Source organism: Oncorhynchus mykiss, chromosome 7 (genome assembly GCF_057628025.1).
Source record: "Oncorhynchus mykiss isolate SJ-2025 chromosome 7, ASM5762802v1, whole genome shotgun sequence".
Classification (NCBI taxonomy): Eukaryota; Metazoa; Chordata; class Actinopteri; order Salmoniformes; family Salmonidae; genus Oncorhynchus; species Oncorhynchus mykiss.
This window is the reverse complement of record NC_143028.1, coordinates 19,322,309-19,343,177: the sequence shown is the minus strand read 5'-3', so window position 1 is coordinate 19,343,177 and position 20,869 is coordinate 19,322,309. Positions and strand designations below refer to the sequence as shown.

General features: G+C 43.3%; 1 protein-coding gene across 4 annotated transcripts in view; it reads left to right on the top strand.

Moving 5' to 3' along the window:
• LOC110527544 (glycogen synthase kinase-3 beta) overlaps positions 1–17,366 on the top strand; it is a 52,203-nt gene extending 34,837 nt beyond the window's left edge. The window contains exons 4-11 of one of the 4 annotated variants that reach the window (XM_021608892.3): positions 5,003–5,113; positions 6,288–6,418; positions 6,804–6,910; positions 7,034–7,131; positions 8,346–8,441; positions 10,036–10,222; positions 12,586–12,684; positions 13,160–17,366. In XM_021608892.3, the coding sequence (XP_021464567.2) occupies positions 5,003–5,113; positions 6,288–6,418; positions 6,804–6,910; positions 7,034–7,131; positions 8,346–8,441; positions 10,036–10,222; positions 12,586–12,684; positions 13,160–13,224 (894 nt within the window). In that variant the 3' untranslated portion in view covers positions 13,225–17,366. Of the gene's footprint in view, positions 1–5,002; positions 5,114–6,287; positions 6,419–6,803; positions 6,911–7,033; positions 7,132–8,345; positions 8,454–10,014; positions 10,223–12,585; positions 12,685–13,159 lie in introns of all 4 variants that reach the window. The other 3 variants (XM_021608890.3, XM_021608891.3, XM_021608889.3) reach the window with 3 other exon arrangements.
• Positions 17,367–20,869: the final 3,503 nt, after the last annotated feature.

Genomic DNA, 20,869 nt, shown 5'->3' with positions numbered 1-20,869 from the left:
CTCAGTTTACATTGGCGCCATGTTCAGAAATGCCTCCAAAATATCTGGAGAAATTGCAGAGAGCCACATCAAATAACATAAATACTCATCATAAACTTTGAAAGATACATGCTTTACATAGAATTAAAGATAAACTTGTTCTTAATGCAAGCAACCGCTGTGTCAGATTTCAAAAAAGCTTTACGGCAAAAGCACAATATTCAATAATCTGAGAACGGGTTCAGCCACAAAAGCAAGCAATACAGTTGCCAAATTGTGGAGTCAACAAAAGTCATAAATGGCATTATAAATCTTCACTTTCCTTTGATCTTTGTCGGAATGCACTCCCAGGATTCCCACTTCCACAAGAAATGTTTGTTTTGTTTGATTACGTCCATATTTATGTCCCAATACACGCGTTTTAATTTTGTTCACGCGTTTAGTTCACTATTCCAAAGGCACAATGCGCGAGCGCAAAATCCAGACGAAAAGTCAAGAGTTCCATTACAGTTTGTCGAAACATGTCAAACGATGTTTACAATCAAACCTTAGGGTCTTTTTACAATAAATCTTCAATATTCCAACCGGACAATAGCGTATTCATTACAGAGGAAAAAGAAGGAACGGCGCGCCCGCGTGACTGCGCAGTAAACAACTGATTGGCCTCAACCTAGTCCACTTGTTGAAACAGCTCTTATTCGACACCCTTCCACAATAGAAGCCTCAAACAACTTTCTAAAGACTGTTGACATCTGCTGGAAGCCTTGGGAAGTGCAATCTGGCCCCATAGACACAGCATATTGGATAGGCCATCACTTAAATGAAACTACAAACCTCAGATTTCCAGCTTCCTGGTTGGATTTGTCTCAGGTTTTTGCCTGCCATATGAGTTCTGTTACACTCACAGACATCATTCAAACAGTTTTAGAAACTTCAGACTGTTTTCTATCCAATACTACTAATAATATGCATATTTTAGCATATGGGACAGAGTAGCAGGCAGTTTACTCTGGGCACCTTATTCATCCAAGCTACTCAATACTGCCCCCGTCACCAAGAAGTTAAAGCATCAGATGAGCTCAGTGAATATAGTTGATTTGATTAAAACACATAGAAATACACATTGAAAAATGTTGACCAATCGATTGGAACAAACGACTCTTGGTCGACCAATATTTTATTTTTGTCAGGGACAGCCCTAGCTGGGATATATGTGAACAAGGGGACATTAACAAACCTGTTAAAAAGAAAGGCATGTGGTGCATTATGATATTTTGGTCATTGTGGCTAGGCAGACTGACATTGTGGCCTATGGTGGTGTGCAGTGTAGGTCTGTTTGCATAGACAAAGTGACAGTCTGCCACTGTGACCTGTGTCGTGTCTGGTTAATGTGATGTGATCCTGGCACAGTGTGGTGGGCATGCTGACACTGGGTGTCTGGCCTCTAGATGTGGGCCAGAGGAAACTGGAGCCTGCTATGTGACCAGACTAAAAGGATTCTGCTCTACCTTAAAAAGAGCCGGCTCATATTCTTCCCTGCCTTGCCCAGTGATTGGGTTCATCTCCTTGCCGCCTCTTGTGATGGGAGAAAACATTTTATACAGTTATCAGCGTATTATTTTGGGTGGGGACTAGGAGAGGAATCCACTTTACACTATTGAAATGTGGCCCATGACTGTATGCCCTTTAGCCCCAGTCAGACAGAACACCAGGACCTAGTGTCTGGAGGGCTGTACACTGATCTGCGACCCTGCTTGCCCTTTCCCCTCTGGCTGTGACTTCATAGACACATGAGACGGTCTGGTGTGGAAGGGGAGTCACTGTTGTTCCATAGAGAGGGTTGCCTCAACAGGATGGTGCTCATTAGGGCATGCAACAGATTATTGTAATTTTTTTAACTGGCTGGTTTGGTAACCAGTTCATAATAGCAATAAGGCACCTCGGTGGTTTGTGTTTTGTGTCAATATAACACGGCTAAGGGTTCCGCATTGCGTTGTGCCTACGAACAGCCCTTATAACACACCCCCTCGGGGCTTTATTGCTTAACTATACCATTCTGCAAAATACACAGATTTGCATCTTGTATACTGTATAATTTCCACCATCTAATGGTTAATCAGGGTCCTAAATGGTCTGTTTGAAACAGATTTGCCTTTCCTCTTGATTGGTGAAGCATAGCTTTGCTTCATTTATAAGCATATACAAGGCTTCTAGTGAGACTCTGGGAAAACAAAATCTAATTTAGACATATGCAGCCATGGCACAAATTGGCACATAAACGACATACCCCATGTAAAAAAATTCAAAAATATATGACATTTGCCATATTTTTTCCAGCCCAATATCATAACCTACCACATGATTTACAGATAACTTATGAGTTTATTTAGCGAATGCTGGCAAATACAGAAAATAGACAGACCACACACTGTCACTTGGGGCAGAGCACTGAGCAGTCAAGCAGTCACTACCTGTTGCTGTCAAACCAATCAGCTATTTACATGGTCAGGAGGGAACAAGGGAAGTATCCAATCACCTGCCTTTTGTGTGAGCAAATGAGCCAATCAGAGGTGTAATTTAGGGGCTGCTGTTGCTGTAGTGAGGCAGGCAGGAGAGTGAGTCATCATTTGTGTGGGGCTTATTTTAGAGCATTGCTCTATCAGGAAGTGTCTGTTTTGTGTGTCTCTCTCTCTCTCTCTCTATGTGTGTGACTGACTGTGTCTTGAGATTCCTGATGTTTAATCCTAGTAGTTCTACAAGCTTCCCACAATAAATTGGGTGAATTTTGGCCCATTCCTGACAGAGCTGGTGTAACGGAGTCAGGTTTGTAGGCCTCCTTGCTTGCACACACCTTTTCAGTTCTGCCCACAAATTTTCTATAGGATTGAGGTCAGGGCTTTGTGATGGCCACTCCAATACCTTGACTGTGCTGTCCTTATGCCATTTTGTCACAAATTTGGAAGTATGCTTGGAGTTGTTGTCCATTTGGAAGACCCAAGCTTAAACTTCCTGACTGATATCTTGATGTTGCTTCAATATATCCAAATAATATTCCTCCCTCATGATGCCATTTATTATGTGAGGGGCACCAGTCCCTCCTGCAGCAAAGCACCCCCACAACATGATACTGCCACCCCCATGTTTCACGGTTGGGATGGTGTTCTTCGGCTTGCAAGCCTCCCCCCTTTTCCTCCAAACATAACGATGTTCATCCTGGCCAAATAGTTTTATTTTTGTTTCATCAGACCAGAGGGCATTTTCCAAAAAGTACAATCTTTGTCCCCATGTGCAGTTGCAAACCATAGTCTGGCTTCTTCCTTCTTCCTCAATATAGGATAGTTTTACTGTGGATATAGATACTTTTGTACCAGTTTCCTCCAGCATCTTCACAAGTTCTTTTGCTGTTCTGGGATTGATTTGCACTTTTCACACCAAAGTACGTTCATCACTAGGAGACAGAACATGTCTCCTTCCTGAGCGGTATGACAGCTGCGTGGTCCCATGGTGTTTATACTTGGGTACGGTTGTGTGTACAGATGAACGTGATACTTTCAGGCGTTTGAAAATTGCTCCCAAGGATGAACCAGACTTGTGGAGGTCTGCAATTCTTTTTCTGAGGTCTTGGCAGATTTCTTTTGATTTTCCCATGATGTCAAGCAAAGAGGCTCTGAGTTTGACGGTAGGCCTTGAAATACATCCACAGGTACACCTTCGATTGACCCAAATGATGTCAATTAGCCTATCAGAAGCTTCTAAAGCCATGACATCATTTTATGGAATTTTCCAAGCTGTTTAAAGGCACAGTCAACTTAGTTTATGTAAACTTCTGACCCACTGGAATTGTGATACAGTGAAATAATCTGTCTGTAAACAGTTACAAATTACTTGTCATGCTCAAAGTAGATGTACTAACTGACATGCCAAAACTCTAGTTTGTTAACAAGTCATTTGTGGAGTGGTTGAAAAACAAGTTTTAATGACTCCAACCTAAGTGTATGTAAACTTCCGACTTCAACTGTATACAAAACATTTTAGAACACCTTGTCTTTCCATTTCATAGACTGACTAGGGGAATCCAGGTGAACGCTATGATCCATTACTTAAATCAACTTCAATCAGTGTCGATGAAGGAGAGGAGACCGGTTGAAGAAGGAGTTATGAGTGTAATTATGCCGTTCAGAGGGTTTATTGGCAAGACAAACGGGGGATTTGAACGGGGTATGGTAGTAGTTGACAGGCGCACCAGTTCGGGTCAAGAACTGCAACACTGCTGGGCTTTTCATGCTCAACAGTTTCCGATGTGTATAAAGAATGGTCCAACACCCAAAGGACATTAAGCCAACTTGACACAACTGTGGGAAGCATTGGCGTCAACATGTTCCACGGGGATGCTGGCACGCTTTTGACACCTTGTAGAGTACATACCCAGACAAATTGAGGCTGTTCTGAGGGCAAAAGGGAGGACTGGGGGAGGGCTAGCAACTCAATATTAGGACGCTGTTCTTAATGTATTATACACTGTAAATGTGATCATTCTTTTCGTGGTTCATTGAAGACATCTGCAGCGACGGATCCCATTGCCCTCACTAGAACAGTCATCTGTTCCTCTGTTGTCCTGCCAAGAAAAACAACTATCTGACTCCCTTGATGTTAAGTCTAGCTTGTGTCTCTCTGCCAGATCATACAGTAACTGTTTTTCTTCTTTTTTTCCTCTCTCTCTCACTGTCTGTCTGGCCTGCTTAGTCACACAGCAAGGCCTGGGTTGTTTTCATTAGGCACACAATGGAAAATATGTTTTGCAACGGATTACGAAAATGTGCCTTTCTTTTTGCTCCAGGTAGCCCCTCAGCATTTCAGTCCATTTTCTTCCGTTTGGTGCCTAATGAACAAGAACCATGTTACATTGTGATCACACCAAAGGAATTGATACATGCTTCTAACCTCCTCGGCCCACTGCCCCTAGTCTGACTCATACTCTAAATGTGTGTGTGTGTTTGTTTGTTTGTTTGTTTGTTTGTTACAGAAGGACGAGGTGTATCTCAACCTGGTTCTGGACTACGTTCCTGAGACTGTGTACAGAGTTGCTAGACACTACAGCCGAGCCAAGCAGACCCTCCCCATGGTCTATGTGAAGGTAAGACCCCCTTGAGTCTATTGCTTCATCAAGAGACTGCTCTCCATGTTCATTTAGATCAGTGTTTCTCAACTGCAGTCGAGCACCCAACATCACACATTTTTGTTGTAGCCCCGGACAAAAATACCCGATTCAACTCATCGAGGGCTTGATGATTAGTTGACAAGTTGAATCTGATGATCTTGTCCAGACCTTTAATAAAATGTGTATTGTTTGAGGACTGGAGTTGAGAAACACTGGCTTAGATGCAAAATGTGGTAGACCTCGGTCAAATGCAAACGTCAAATACTTGAGCTGCTCTTTAGTTTGCCCAGTATAGGGCCTTCTAACTGGCGCAGCGGTCTAACTCACTGCATCGCAGAGCGAGAGGCGTCACTACAGACCCGTGTTCGGTCCCAGGCTTTGACGCGACCGGGAGACACAAGGGGTCGCACAATTGGCCCACTGGGTTGGCTGGCCTAAATGTCCTTGTCCCATCGCGCTCTAGCGACTCCTTGTGGTGGGTCTAGTGCATGCACGCTGACTTCGGTCGCCAGTTGTAGGGTGTTTCCTCTGACACATTGGTGCTTTTTTGGTCAAGTGTGAAGTGTGTCAAGAAGCAATACGGCTTGGCGGCGTCGTGTTTCGGAGGACGCATGGCTATCGACCTTCGCCTATCCCAAGTCCGTACAGGAGTTGCACCGATGGGACAAGACTGTAACCACCAATTGGGGAGAAAAAGGGGTCAAAATAGAAGTGTTTGCCCGGTACTGTAGAACCTACAGAATAGTCCCACGCAGTGTGTGGTGGTGGGATGGTTGTGTCTGGCCAGGCAGACGGACTCCTTTGGGCATTTCCCTCCCATCCTCCTCACCATGCTGTCCTGCGTCATCGTGCAGCGGCCAGTTGAGATGTCGTCAGTGGCCTTATTATAGCGCCCCCGCTGTCTCTGCCTTTCCAACTTGCCACTTAAGGAAGCGGAAGTAGTGGTATAAACAAAGGACTGGAGTCTGAGCCAGGGCCCGCTAGCTGGGGCTTTCTGGGGGATTTGAACACTGGCACACTGTTATTTTTAGCACATTGAATACGAGGGAGCAGGAATTGCCTCTACTCTATAGGCCTACCACTCATGTCACTATGTGTAGCTAGCTTAGCGCATGTACTAAGTTGTGTGTGTCCACATCTTTCTCTGCAGATGTACATGTACCAGCTCTTCCGGAGCTTGGCCTACATCCATTCCTTTGGGATCTGCCATCGGGACATCAAGCCCCAGAACCTGCTGCTGGACCCGGAGACAGCCGTGCTCAAGCTCTGTGACTTTGGCAGGTGGGCTGGAACATTTGAAATACAATGGAGCCATATTGATGGAGGAAGCCCTGATTTGACAGCTAGTAATGTTTTCAGACATAGACCCAACCTAGCCCAGCTCATAGAATATAATTACTAGAATGGACAAAGCCCCTCAGGCTCACACAACAACAATTTGCTGTGGTCTGGGCCTGAGTTCTAGCTGTGTCTGAAAACGTTACTTGCTTCGTTACCCTGCTTCCTCCATCCCTTTTTCCTTTGAGAGGAATTGAGGAAACTACTAATTGGTATACATAAAAGAAAAAGCTGTTTCAAGTCTCAAATCCTCCTTTTGACTGTCCTTACCCACCATCTTTCCTTCCTGCCTTCCTTCCTTCCTTCCTTCCTTGGTTATCTTTGGCAGTGCGAAGCAGCTGGTCCGTGGTGAGCCCAATGTGTCCTACATCTGCTCACGGTACTACAGAGCCCCAGAGCTCATCTTTGGGGCCACTGACTACACCTCCAGCATAGGTACGCTTCTACTACTAACGCCTTACACTGACTACACCTCCCACTACCAACACCTTACACTGACTACACCTCCCACTACTAGTGTGTGTGTGTGTCCTCACAGTATTTCTCCATCCTCTGCAGATGTATGGTCCGCTGGCTGTGTTCTAGCAGAACTGTTGCTAGGGCAACCCATTTTTCCCGGTGACAGTGGGGTGGATCAGCTGGTGGAGATCATCAAGGTAAAAACACCTGCCTTCAAATGTCAACAGACAGACGGTAAGCCGGACCGTCACCCAAAGGAATGCACAGAGATACCGTGAAGAGATCTTGAGGCCCATTCTTGTGCCATTCATCTGCCGCCATCACCTCATGTTTCATCATAAGGCATGGCCCCATGTCACAAGGATCTGTACACAATTCCTGGATAACTGAAAATGCCCCAGTTCTTCCATGGCCTGCATACTCACCACACATGTTACCCATTGAGCATGTTTGGGATGCTCTGGGTCAACGTGTATGACGGCTCGTTCCAGTTCTCACCAATATCCAGCAACTTCGCACAGCCATTATAGAGGAGTGGGACAACATTCCACAGGCCACAATCAAAAGCCAACTATGGGAAGGAGATTTGTGCATGAGATATGTGCATAAGTTTAAATGGTGGTCACAGACACTGACTGGTTTTCTAATCCACGTCCCTACCTTTTATTTTAATGTATTTGTAAGCAGCACATGCATATCTGTATTCCCAGTCATGTGAAATCCATAGATTAGGGACTAATTTATTTATTTAAATGTCCTTATTTCCTTATATGATCTGTAACTTAGGTAAGTCTTTCACATTTTAGCATGCTGCGTTTATATTTTTGTTCAGTGTACATATTGTACATAAAATATTCGTTATATAGTGGCATATAAAACATTGAAACAAATTATTTTCAGGACTCACTCTTAAAATGAATGATCAAGCAAAACAAAACCTGTATGCGAATATTTGAAGATATCTCATTAATCACTTTTTTGTAAGTACATTTCCCAGTATTTATCCCTCAAGTTGACCCTAGAGCCTTCAAAAAGAAGCTAAACAAATGAAATGGTTGGTGGAAATATAATTTGCTTTTCTAAGCACTAAGGTTAAAATAAATGTGATATATTCTTTGCTATCTATGTTCTATGACTGAGTGGAATTTCTTTTGCTGAATTAAATTATATTTCCTATCACCCATTCTACATCCTGTATGTAGGGTGTGGCCAATCCAACTAGAATTTCAACTGATGAGTTGAATGGGAGTCAATTCCCAAATTCCGAATTAAGAACAACCATGGTGGCATTGTATCTAATGTAATGAGTGATTAACTTCTGTTTTGTGCTCAGTACACACCTGATACTTCAAATGTACATAGTTGTACGTATCGATGGGAAAACGGTTCCTCTGTCTCCGTGTCTCCCCAGGTTCTCGGCACTCCCACTCGGGAGCAGATCCGAGAGATGAATCCCAACTACACTGAGTTTAAGTTCCCTCAGATCAAGGCACACCCATGGACTAAGGTGAGTCAACAGGTACAGGAACCGTTTTTTACTATTTTAAAATCTGTCGCCTACATCTGAGTGTCTCTCTTTCTCTCTGTGTGTGTGTCCCGTCTTCAAATCTCACTCATGCATCAGTGAACCTCAGTGTTCTTGAGATGTTAAACACTCCCACGGTCACCAGCCCCAGGGGCAAGCAGAGGAACAGCAGTGTACGCACAAACCCTCACATAAGAGCTCGTTCTAGAATCTGCAGGTTGAACAGCATGTGCAGGACTCCCAATGTGCCGCACCACATTGGTGGCAAAAGGGACAGCTGGTCCAAATTCGCTGCCTATTGCGCTCCCCATAGGCTCTAACCCTTCAGTGTTTCCACATCTGAAGGGTTGGCTAAGTATCCCACATTACAAATCTGCACACATCGAAGGGTTACATGCTGACCACACCGCTCGCGTCGCTAAATAAATGTACACGTGCAGGTTATTCAATCATTGCACCCACACTGCACGCGCGCGTCATCGAGGGCTGCATGGCCAGGCGAGGTTGAGTTTGATATTTCAACCTGCGTGTCCTGATCGCTTCTGGTGTGGGTGAACAAAATCAGCTTTCACACATGCGCCAGTGCAGTTTGGTCAGCATGTTAGGGATACAGGTAGGGAGCTAATTGGGACCGGAATATTTGTCCCACGGTTTTACACCAGCTCTCCCCTCTGCAAGAGACAATTTATGCTTGATCTGAAAATGTGGTCGGAGATGCCGTTTGGGAGGTGTGGCCAAATTGAGCTCCGTACCGCATCTCTTTGCGCATCTCAAATTCTGTAACAATGCGGAGGGCTCCGTATGGCTCCGCATTGACATGATTGGTTGACGGTAGGTGAGGGCGGGAGGTCCTGTATAAACACAAACTCACTTCCTTCAAAACAGCTTTGGGCTGCTCGGTGAAGCGCAAGAAGTGTGAATGCCCTGACTTCTGCAGTGGCCATATCACCGTAAATGCTGCACGGCCAATGCCAAGATCGGGATTGACCATGCAGCACCTTTAAGATATGTTTACACTCCCTCTGGTGGTGTTCTTCTGCACTGCACTGTCCTCTGGCCTGTGAGTTTCTGAATAAAAGTGAATCTACGAGACATTTTTGGTCCCACTTTAAACAGTCACTTCAAAGGTTTAACGAAGCCTTTATAAACCCTTTATAAATGCTTCAGAATCAATTCATAGGATTATGCCACATTTGGCAAAACACGATGTAAGAACCATATATAGATATATCTGGTTATATAGATATGTCTTGTCTATATATGCAGTGCTTATGAAGACTTAAAGAATGCTAAGTAAGGCTTTGTAAAATTGTTTAAAGTGTGGAGCAAGATTGTAAAACCCTGTCAGGATTTTGCACAGGCACTGTATAATGTTTAGCAGGTGTAGGGTGAAGTTGTCTTTGGATGCTGATCTTTGGTCAGTTTTGCATATTCCCCACTAATGCTTAAGGCTAGGATTGGGGGAAGCTGATCCTAGATCTGTACCTAGGGTAATCTTCACCCAGGAGCTTTAGCTGACGTGTCACCTCTAACCTGTGTCATTGACCGGTTTCAGCCTTGTGTGATTGGCTCTCAGGTGTTCCGGCCGCGCACGCCCCCTGAGGCCATCGCTCTGTGCTCGCGTCTGCTGGAGTACACGCCCACAGCGCGCTTCACGCCCCTGGAGGCCTGTGCCCACACCTTTTTCGACGAGCTCCGGGACCCCAACCTCAAGCTGCCCAACGGGCGCGAGAAGCCCCTGCTCTTCAACTTCTCCACACAGGGTATGGATGGAGCTCATACACAGCTCTGTATCTCCTACAGAATTACTAGAACGGACAAAGACCCTCAGACCACTGCAATTTGACTGGAACACTCATGGAGACCACTCAATATGGATGCCAGTCGACTCATCACAGAACTTTGACTTGAATAGGAATTGTATTTCTATACATGCCAAATCTGACTACTGATTAGCATGGTGGTTGGTAAAGGGGAATGTGACTATTAGTCCATTAGATGATTATGATTGTAAATTGTCACTATTCCTTGCTGCTTTGTAATGCAGGGCTTCCTCGTAAAAGAGGCCTTAGTCTCAATGGGACTTCCCCTGGTAAAATAAAGGCTAATTATGCTATGATGGTGAATGTGAAAGTTGGGCCTGTAGTTTTAGGCCAAATGGTAGAATGTGTGTCTATAGGTAACTGTATTTGGGTAGTTGGGTCTGTGGTTGTAAATGGTAGAATGTGTGTCTATAGGTAACTGTATTTGGGTAGTTGGGTCTGTGGTTGTAAATGGTAGAATGTGTGTCTATAGGTAACTGTATTTGGGTAGTTGGGTCTGTGGTTGTAAATGGTAGAATGTGTGTCTATAGGTAACTGTATTTGGGTAGTTGGGTCTGTGGTTGTAAATGGTAGAATGTGTGTCTATAGGTAACTGTATTTGGGTAGTTGGGTCTGTGGTTGTAAATGGTAGAATGTGTGTCTATAGGTAACTGTATTTGGGTAGTTGGGTCTGTGGTTGTAAATGGTAGAATGTGTGTCTATAGGTAACTGTATTTGGGTAGTTGGGTCTGTGGTTGTAAATGGTAGAATGTGTGTCTATAGGTAACTGTATTTGGGTAGTTGGGTCTGTGGTTGTAAATGGTAGAATGTGTGTCTATAGGTAACTAGTTGGGTCTGTGGTTGTAAATGGTAGAATGTGTGTCTATAGGTAACTGTAGTTGGGTCTGGGGTTGTAAATGGTAGAATGTGTGTCTATAGGTAACTGTAGTTGGGTCTGTGGTTGTATATGGTAGAATGTGTGTCTATAGGTAACTGTAGTTGGGTCTGGGGTTGTAAATGGTAGAATGTGTGTCTATAGGTAACTGTAGTTGGGTCTGTGGTTGTATATGGTAGAATGTGTGTCTATAGGTAACTGTAGTTGGGTCTGTGGTTGTAAATGGTAGAATGTGTGTCTATAGGTAACTGTATTTGGGTCTGTGGTTGTAAATGGTAGAATGTGTGTCTATAGGTAACTGTAGTTGGGTCTGTGGTTGTAAATGGTAGAATGTGTGTCTATAGGTAACTGTAGTTGGGTCTGTGGTTGTAAATGGTAGAATGTGTGTCTATAGGTAACTGTAGTTGGGTCTGTGGTTGTAAATGGTAGAATGTGTGTCTATAGGTAACTGTAGTTGGGTCTGTGGTTGTAAATGGTAGAATGTGTGTCTATAGGTAACTGTAGTTGGGTCTGTGGTTGTAAATGGTAGAATGTGTGTCTATAGGTAACTGTAGTTGGGTCTGTGGTTGTAAATGGTAGAATGTGTGTCTATAGGTAACTGTATTTGGGTCTGTGGTTGTAAATGGTAGAATGTGTGTCTATAGGTAACTGTATTTGGGTCTGTGGTTGTAAATGGTAGAATGTGTGTCTATAGGTAACTGTAGTTGGGTCTGTGGTTGTAAATGGTAGAATGTGTGTCTATAGGTAACTGTAGTTGGGTCTGTGGTTGTAAATGGTAGAATGTGTGTCTATAGGTAACTGTATTTGGGTCTGTGGTTGTAAATGGTAGAATGTGTGTCTATAGGTAACTGTATTTGGGTCTGTGGTTGTAAATGGTAGAATGTGTGTCTATAGGTAACTGTAGTTGGGTCTGTGGTTGTAAATGGTAGAATGTGTGTCTATAGGTAACTGTAGTTGGGTCTGTGGTTGTAAATGGTAGAATGTGTGTCTATAGGTAACTGTAGTTGGGTCTGTGGTTGTAAATGGTAGAATGTGGTTGTATTCTGACTCTCCACCCTTCTCACAAAGTTTTCACTTTCACACTTCTTGTCGTGGATGTGACATTGTTGGAAACGCCCTCTATTCACTATTTATACCAATCCAACTCTTTTAAATCCATGATGGGAGTGTGCAAATTTGGTCCATATCCATAGAATGTGACTTGGTGAATTTGAGGATGGTGATTGATTAGGATGTGATCATAGTGAACAAATGCTGTGACTCCGGTAGGATGGTGATTGATTACGATGTGATCATAGTGAACGTATGCTGTGACTCCGGTAGGATGGTGGTGAATGTGATAGTCGGCTCTGTAGTTGTAAATTTAAGATGTGCTGTCTATCTGTAGGTGATTTTGTCTGACGTGGTGTTTCTTTCTCTGCTTCCCCAGAGTTGTCCAGTAACCCCTCCTTAGCCTCCATCCTCATCCCCGCCCACGCCCGGAATCAGCCCGGGGCCTTCACTCCTAACAACGCCTCCGCACCCTCAGGTCATTACACCCCCCACCCCCCTGTCTCTCTCTCACCCTTTCTCTCTGTCTCTCTCTCACCCTGTCTCTCTCTGTCTCTCCCACTATTGCCATTCCTAAATCAACCTCTAGACACGTTTGTAGATCTGACAGGGTTGGATAGGTGTAAACTAGGGTTCTTGTGGCAGGGGCTATGGGTCAGTGGAGGATTGGGAACTTCTCTCTCTTATGTCCTCACCCTCACCTCTCACTACTCCTGGCGAGTCTCTCTTCTCAGTACTAACCAGGGCCCGTGTTCACAATGCGTCCCAGAGTATAGCGCCTAGAGTGCTGATTTAGGACCAGATTTCCCCTTTAGAAAATAACGAATAACATGATATGGAAAGAGTGGACCTGATCCCAGATCAGCGCTGTTACTCTGGGACGCTTTGTGAATATGGGCCAAGAGCTCTCCTCATTAAGGGCAAGTTGTGTAACGTACTGCTTCCATTTCCAGATGCCAACAGCGGAGACCGTGGCCATACCACCAATGCTGCCTCCGCCTCCAACGCCTCCACCTGAGACCTTCCTGACCCCGCTGCCCATGCCCGAGCTCCTGGACAACAACAGTGGCATGGCGGCACACCAACCAATTAATAAAGCAAAGCAAGAAAACTGACGCCCGAAAAGATGAACAACAAGGAAAACCGAATCGGAACTTTGTTATTCCCCTACCACCTCCACCCTCTCCTCTCCCATCGTTTTAATGTTTGTTTATTTATTTGTATAAAAAGGACAACCGTGATACGTTCTCAGAGCTGCTCTTCATCTTTCTGTACTTTGAAGAGGAGGGGACCGGGTGTGTTGAGTGTAGAGATAATGTATAGCTATATAAGTATACAAAAGTACTCTGACGTGTTAGTTTCCATGGACAATCTTCTTTTTATCGTATGCTAGATAGTCATCCCACTCTCTCTGTGTAGGAGAGGCCTCTACTTGCGTCCTGCAACAGCCTTACGTTCAGACTGTGGCCCCTCGGGGCCCCTGTCGACCCCTTCCCACCCATTCATACATATACATCTGAGGACCTTGATGACGTCGCAACTTTTAATGGTTGACCTCGATATCTGTGTCTGTGTTCAATGTACACATAAACAATTGATATATTGTAGAATTGTGTCAGCTAATTTCTCTCCCACTTCAGAAATCACACTCCTGCTATGCAGCACCATTTTTAGATTCTGCTCGTAGGGCAACAGTTGTCTCGCAACTCCGCACGTTTTTTGGGTACGTCCCCCTTTTAGCTCTGAGAAACGGTGCATAAATGAGTTTTACTGCGTTTTTCCCCTAAGGGTTATGCCGTACCGACAAAACTTTGCCAGAACAGACCTAAGAGCAAGAAAGAGATTCTGTCTCGTGATTTCAATGAAGACCAGGACCTCTATTACCTTTCCTGTTGCTTGTCAGATAGACATTATGACTAGTAAAGCCTGGCATTGTTCTGTTTCTTGTTAGTGGGTGGGTTTCGAGGACTGGCTATGAAGGATGCTTGGATGCGGGCGTATGATTGCATTTCCTCACAATCTTTTGTTACCATTCTGTGTCCGAATGTTCCCTATAATTTAGTGCACTACTTTTGACCACAGTCCACATAGTGAGGGAAAAAAGTATTTGATCCCCTGCTGATTTTGTACGTTTGCCACTGACAAAGAAATGATCAGTCTATCATTTTAATGGTAGGTTTATTCGAACAGTGAGAGAGAGAATAACAACAAAAAAATCCAGAAAACACATGTCAAAAATGTTATAAATTGATTTGCATTTTAATGAGGGAAATAAGTATTTGACCCCTCTGCAAAACATGACTTAGTACTTGGTGGCAAAACCCTTGTTGGCAATCACAGAGGTCAGACGTTTCTTGTAGTTGGCCACCAGGTTTGCACACATCTCAGGGGGGATTTTGTCCCACTCCTCTTTGCAGATGTTCTCCAAGTCATTAAGGTTTCGTGGCTGACATTTGGCAACTCGAACCTTCAGCTCCCTCCACAGATTTTCTATGGGATTAAGGTCTGGAGACTGGCTAGGCCACTCCAGGACCTTAATGTGCTTCTTCTTGAGCCACTCCTTTGTTGACTTGGCCGTGTGTTTTGGGTCATTGTCATGCCCATCCAAGACCCATTTTCAATGCCCTGGCTGAGGGAAAGAGGTTCTCACCCAAGATTGGATGGTACATGGCCCTGTCCATCGTCCCTTTGATGCGGTGAAGTTGTCCTGTACATTTAGCAGAAAAACACCCCCAAAGCATAATGTTTCCACCTCCATGTTTGACGGTGGGGATGGTGTTCTTGGGGTCATAGGCTGCATTCCTCCTCCTCCAAACACGCGAGTTGAGTTGATGCCAAAGAGCTGCATTTTGGTCTCATCTGACCACAACACTTTCACCCAGTTGTCCTCTGAATCATTCAGATGTTCATTGGCAAACTTCAGATGGGCATGATTGTGCTTTCTTGGGCAGGGGGACCTTGCGGGTGCTGTAGGATTTCAGTCCTTCACGGCGTAGTGTGTTACCAATTATTTTCTTGGTGACTACGGTCCCAGCTGCCTTGAGATCATTGACAAGATCCTCCCTTGTAGTTCTGGGCTGATTCATCACCTTTCTCATGATCATTGCAACTCCACGAGGTGAGATCTTGCATGGAGTCCCAGGCCGAGGGAGATTGACAGTTCTTTTGTGTTTCTTCCATTTGCGAACAATAGCACCAACTGTTGTCACCTTCTCACCAAGCTGCTTGGTGATGATCTTGTAGCCCATTCCAGCCTTGTGTAGGTCTACAATCTTGTCCCTGACATCCTTGGAGAGCTCTTTGGTCTTGGCCATGGTGGAGAGTTTGGAATCTGATTGATTGCTTCTGTGGACAGGTGTCTTTTATACAGGTAACAAACTGAGATTAGGAGCACTCCCTTTAAGAGTGTGCTCCTAATCTCAGCTCTTTACCTGTATAAAAGACACCTGGGAGCCAGAAATCTTTCTGATTGAGAGTGGGTCAAATACTTATTTCCCTCATTAAAATGCAAATCAATTTATAACGTGCGTTTTTCTGGATTTGTTTTGTTATTCTGTCTCATTGTTCAAATAAAACTACCATTAAAATTATAGACGGATCATTTCTTTGTCAGTGGGCAAACATACAAAATCAGCAGGGGATCAAATACTTTTTTTTCCTTCACTGTAGCTCTGGGCAAAAGTAGTAGGGAATAGGGTGTCATTTCAGACGCAGCCCCCATGTCATTTTAAACCACTGTTGGAAGTCCTTCCTCATTCTGACTTCACCCTATCCTGCTCTTCTTTTACAACTGAAAGTCCTTCCATCCCATCCCTCAACACTTTGAAGACCTATACAAAAAGTACACACAAATGTGTTTGTATTTATGTTTGTAGATGCTCTTCACCAAACTGGCTTACGTGTGCGTGTCTTCCTGTGGTATGTATGTAAATAGGCAGACCCAAGAACTGTTAATGAGCAAAAACAACAAAAATGAATGATATAAAGAAGAATACAAAATGTTTAAAAAAACCATTCAGGTTAAAAGTTAGTGTAGTCAAACTAGATCAGCTTTGTTTTTTTTCCTCCAGACATATAGTTCAATCTCAACTGTACAGTAGGTGCCAGCTGTATCATTGTAAGAATAACCAGTAATGTATAGTGTATCTATAGGTTGGAGTGCCTTTGCTTCCACTCATTCTCTCCTCTCTTCCCCATGTCCCCTCCCTCCATGGTCCTACCTGGAGGTTCTGGTGTGAAATTGCCCTTATGCACAGATCTAGGATCAGCTTGGCCTCCCGAAATCCTAACCATAGTGGGGAAAGCGCAAAACTGACTCAAGACCAGCGTACAGGGCAACTTCACCCTATTCCTTCCTGGGGTGCTGTTGACTTCCCCTTTCCACCTCTCTGATCTTACATGTACCACAATTCACTGCAATAGCCAGTTGTCACACAGACCACACTCATCACATCATGTTTCTTTTTGTACGATTGTCTGTGTCTTTGACTTTCTCATTGTCTTTTTAAAGTGTCTGAGAAAATCATTCTCTTTCCAGGAAGGTTTGGGGTTTTAAAATGTGTTTTTATGGTTTTATGAGAGATGCGCATACAACCCCACACGGTTCTGGGGGGGAAGTCTTTGTCGTATTCAGTATTACTTTCTCAGCTATGGCAATAAACAATTTGTCTGTAGGATTTGTGTCCACATTCTCAACAGCACTCTGGGAGAGATGTCATGTAGCACCAATCCTTCATGTTTTTTTTATTTACATTTTTTTAAGCATATATTTGAATGCTTGCTTGTAATATTTGCATCCGTAAATGTGTTGCTATCCAATCATCTGGCCTGTAAAACAAACAATGTTACCACTTGTGACTTTAAGGATAACATATGTACAAAACAATGTTTAAAAAAAACAATTATATGTATTAAAAAAAAGGTCTGGGTTATCTTCAATTTACAACAGAAAAAACTATATCATTACTACTACTTGAATGCCTCTGTGACTGAAATTTCGATTTCATTTTGAATATAAACCTTTTGTTCTGTGAAGGTATGCTTAATGTCCCCTCTCCCTGTAAATATTTCTGTCTGTGACTTGGTTCAGAGAAATAGTTACCTGGTACTGTAATTTGCATTAAATAAACAGTAGATTAGCCTGGAAATGAACACACTGTTGTGTCATGTTTTTGTGTGTCTGGTTTTGTTCTCATATGCTACCTGGGCTGTGTTTTAGAACAGAGAAAACATTGAAACTGGGTTACTTGTATGAGAAGGCACGTATTTGTTATTCCGTTGAAAAACATTTGTTGCTACGTTCCCTACTGAGCACGACCCTGTTAGCTCAAAGTTGGATGCGTTCCAGTAGAAAGTAGCCTATCCCGTGGTCCTGGCGACACACTTCTTTTGAGCCTACAGTTAAGATGTACATCTACCCCGGGTTGTGGCTTATGGTATTATAATATAGATAGTTGGACTCAGGTCTAAATTTCCCATTTTAAAATGGGGATTAACATGAAATACATTTCAAATGAACAAAATTCATTTCATTTTCAGATTTGACAAGTACATTACCTTGTTCCCTTAAATTCCTCTACCTTTCTGCAGTATTTACACATCCGCCTGAAAAATGTACATAAAATGTTTTTGAATCATTCATTTATTAAAGAACTACAGGTGTTTCTGGATTTGAGGAACTGCTGAACACAGTTGATTTGGATGGTTCTGGATACAAAATTACTTCCTTTTAACAGTACTGCTTCTTCAGTGGTCTGTTCAATCCAAAATACAAAAGAGTGGTCATTTCAGTTCTTAAAAAATGTACAAGTGACAGACTGCCGCTGATAACAATCGAATAAAGTTATTTTGCAGGTGTTGCGCGTTTTGTAAAATCATCATTTATTCTGCGCTCTGGCACACAGACGAAAGTGCTCTGAAATTGGAGTAGATAGCCAGAGTGAATTTACAAACACACCCAATGTGACCTACCTGTGTTGAACTGCATGCCCTCATATTTAGACACTAATGTCGCCCCGCTCTATGGGTGGTAAATATTTGTAGCATCGCAGTCACAAAACCCAGGCATATAAACAAAAATACAAAACACAGTGGAATCTAAAGTAGTCTAATCCATGGACCTGAATGATGCGCTTCTTTTGAAGCCAAAATTGCAGGATGCTAAATTTCCCTGCACAAGTTCATGGCTTATGGTATAATAGGCCTAATGTAGATGTTTACAACTTGATTATACAGTTGAAGTTGGAAGTTTCACACCTTAACACAAATACATTTAAACTCAGTTTTTCACAATTCCTGACATTTAACCCCAGTACAAATTCCCCTCAAACGTTTTGGGTAGCCTTCCACAAGCTTCCCACAGTAAGTTGGGTGAATTTTGGCCCATTCCTCCTGACAGAGCTGGTGTAACTGAGTCAGGTTTGTAGGCCTCCTTGCTCTCACACCCTTTTTCAGTTCTTCCCACAAATGTTCAATATGATTGAGGTCAGGGCTTTGTGATGGCCACTTCAATACCTTGACTTTGTTGTCCTTAAGCCATTTTGACACAACTTTGTAAGTATGCTTGGGGTCATTGTCCATTTGGAAGACCCATTTGCGACCAAGCTTTAACTTCTTGACTGATGTCTTGAGATGTTGCTTCAATATATCCACAGAATTTTCTTCCCTCATGATGCCATCTATTTTGTGAAGAGCACCAGTCCCTCCTGCAGCAAAGAACCCCCACAACATAATGCTGCCACCCCCGTGCTTCACGGTTGGGATGGTGTTCTTCGGCTTGCAAGCCTCCCCCTTTTTCCTCCAAACATAACGATGGTCATTATTGCCAAACAGTTGTATTTTTGTTTCATCAAACCAGAGGACATTTCTCCAAAAAGTAGGATCTTTGTCCCCATGTGAAGTTGCAAACCGTAGTCTGTCTTTTTTATGGTGGTTTTGGAGCAGTGGCTTCTTCCTTGCTGAGCGGCCTTTCAGGTTATGTCGATATAGGGCTCGTTTTACTGTTGATATACAGTGCCTTGCGAAAGTATTCGGCCCCCTTGAACTTTGCGACCTTTTGCCACATTTCAGGCTTCAAACATAAAGATATAAAACTGTATTTTTTTGTGAAGAATCAACAACAAGTGGGACACAATCATGAAGTGGAACGACATTTATTGGATATTTCAAACTTTTTTAACAAATCAAAAACGGAAAAATTGGGCGTGCAAAATTATTCAGCCCCTTTACTTTCAGTGCAGCAAACTCTCTCCAGAAGTTCAGTGAGGATCTCTGAATGATCCAATGTTGACCTAAATTACTAATGATGATAAATACAATCCACCTGTGTGTAATCAAGTCTCCGTATAAATGCACCTGCACTGTGATAGTCTCAGAGGTCCGTTAAAAGCGCAGAGAGCATCATGAAGAACAAGGAACACACCAGGCAGGTCCGAGATACTGTTGTGAAGAAGTTTAAAGCCAGATTTGGATACAAAAAGATTTCCCAAGCTTTAAACATCCCAAGGAGCACTGTGCAAGCGATAATATTGAAATGGAAGGAGTATCAGACCACTGCAAATCTACCAAGACCTGGCCGTCCCTCTAAACTTTCAGCTCATACAAGGAGAAGACTGATCAGAGATGCAGCCAAGAGGCCCATGATCACTCTGGATGAACTGCAGAGATCTACAGCTGAGGTGGGAGACTCTGTCCATAGGACAACAATCAGTCGTATATTGCACAAATCTGGCCTTTATGGAAGAGTGGCAAGAAGAAAGCCATTTCTTAAAGATATCCATAAAAAGTGTTGTTTAAAGTTTGCCAAAAGCCACCTGGGAGACACACCAAACATGTGGAAGAAGGTGCTCTGGTCAGATGAAACCAAAATTGAACTTTTTGGCAACAATGCAAAACGTTATGTTTGGCGTAAAAGCAACACAGCTGAACACACCATCCCCACTGACAAACATGGTGGTGGCAGCATCATGGTTTGGGCCTGCTTTTCTTCAGCAGGGACAGGGAAGATGGTTAAAATTGATGGGAAGATGGATGGAGCCAAATACAGGACCATTCTGGAAGAAAACCTGATGCAGTCTGCAAAAGACCTGAGACTGGGACGGAGATTTGTCTTCCAACAAGACAATGATCCAAAACATAAAGCAAAATCTACAATGGAATGGTTCAAAAATAAACATATCCAGGTGTTAGAATGGCCAAGTCAAAGTCCAGACCTGAATCCAATCGAGAATCTGTGGAAAGAACTGAAAACTGCTGTTCACAAATGCTCTCCATCCAACCTCACTGAGCTCGAGCTGTTTTGCAAGGAGGAATGGGAAAAAATGTCAGTCTCTCGATGTGCAAAACTGATAGAGACATACCCCAAGCGACTTACAGCTGTAATCGCAGCAAAAGGTGGCGCTACAAAGTATTAACTTAAAGGGGCTGAATAATTTTGCACGCCCAATTTTTCAGTTTTTGATTTGTTAAAGTTTGAAATATCCAATAAATGTCGTTCCACTTCATGATTGTGTCCCACTTGTTGTTGATTCTTCACAAAAAAATACAGTTTTATATCTTTATGTTTGAAGCCTGAAATGTGGCAAAAGGTCGCAAAGTTCAAGGGGGCCGAATACTTTCGCAAGGCACTGTAGATACTTTTGTACCTGTTACCTCCAGCATCTTCA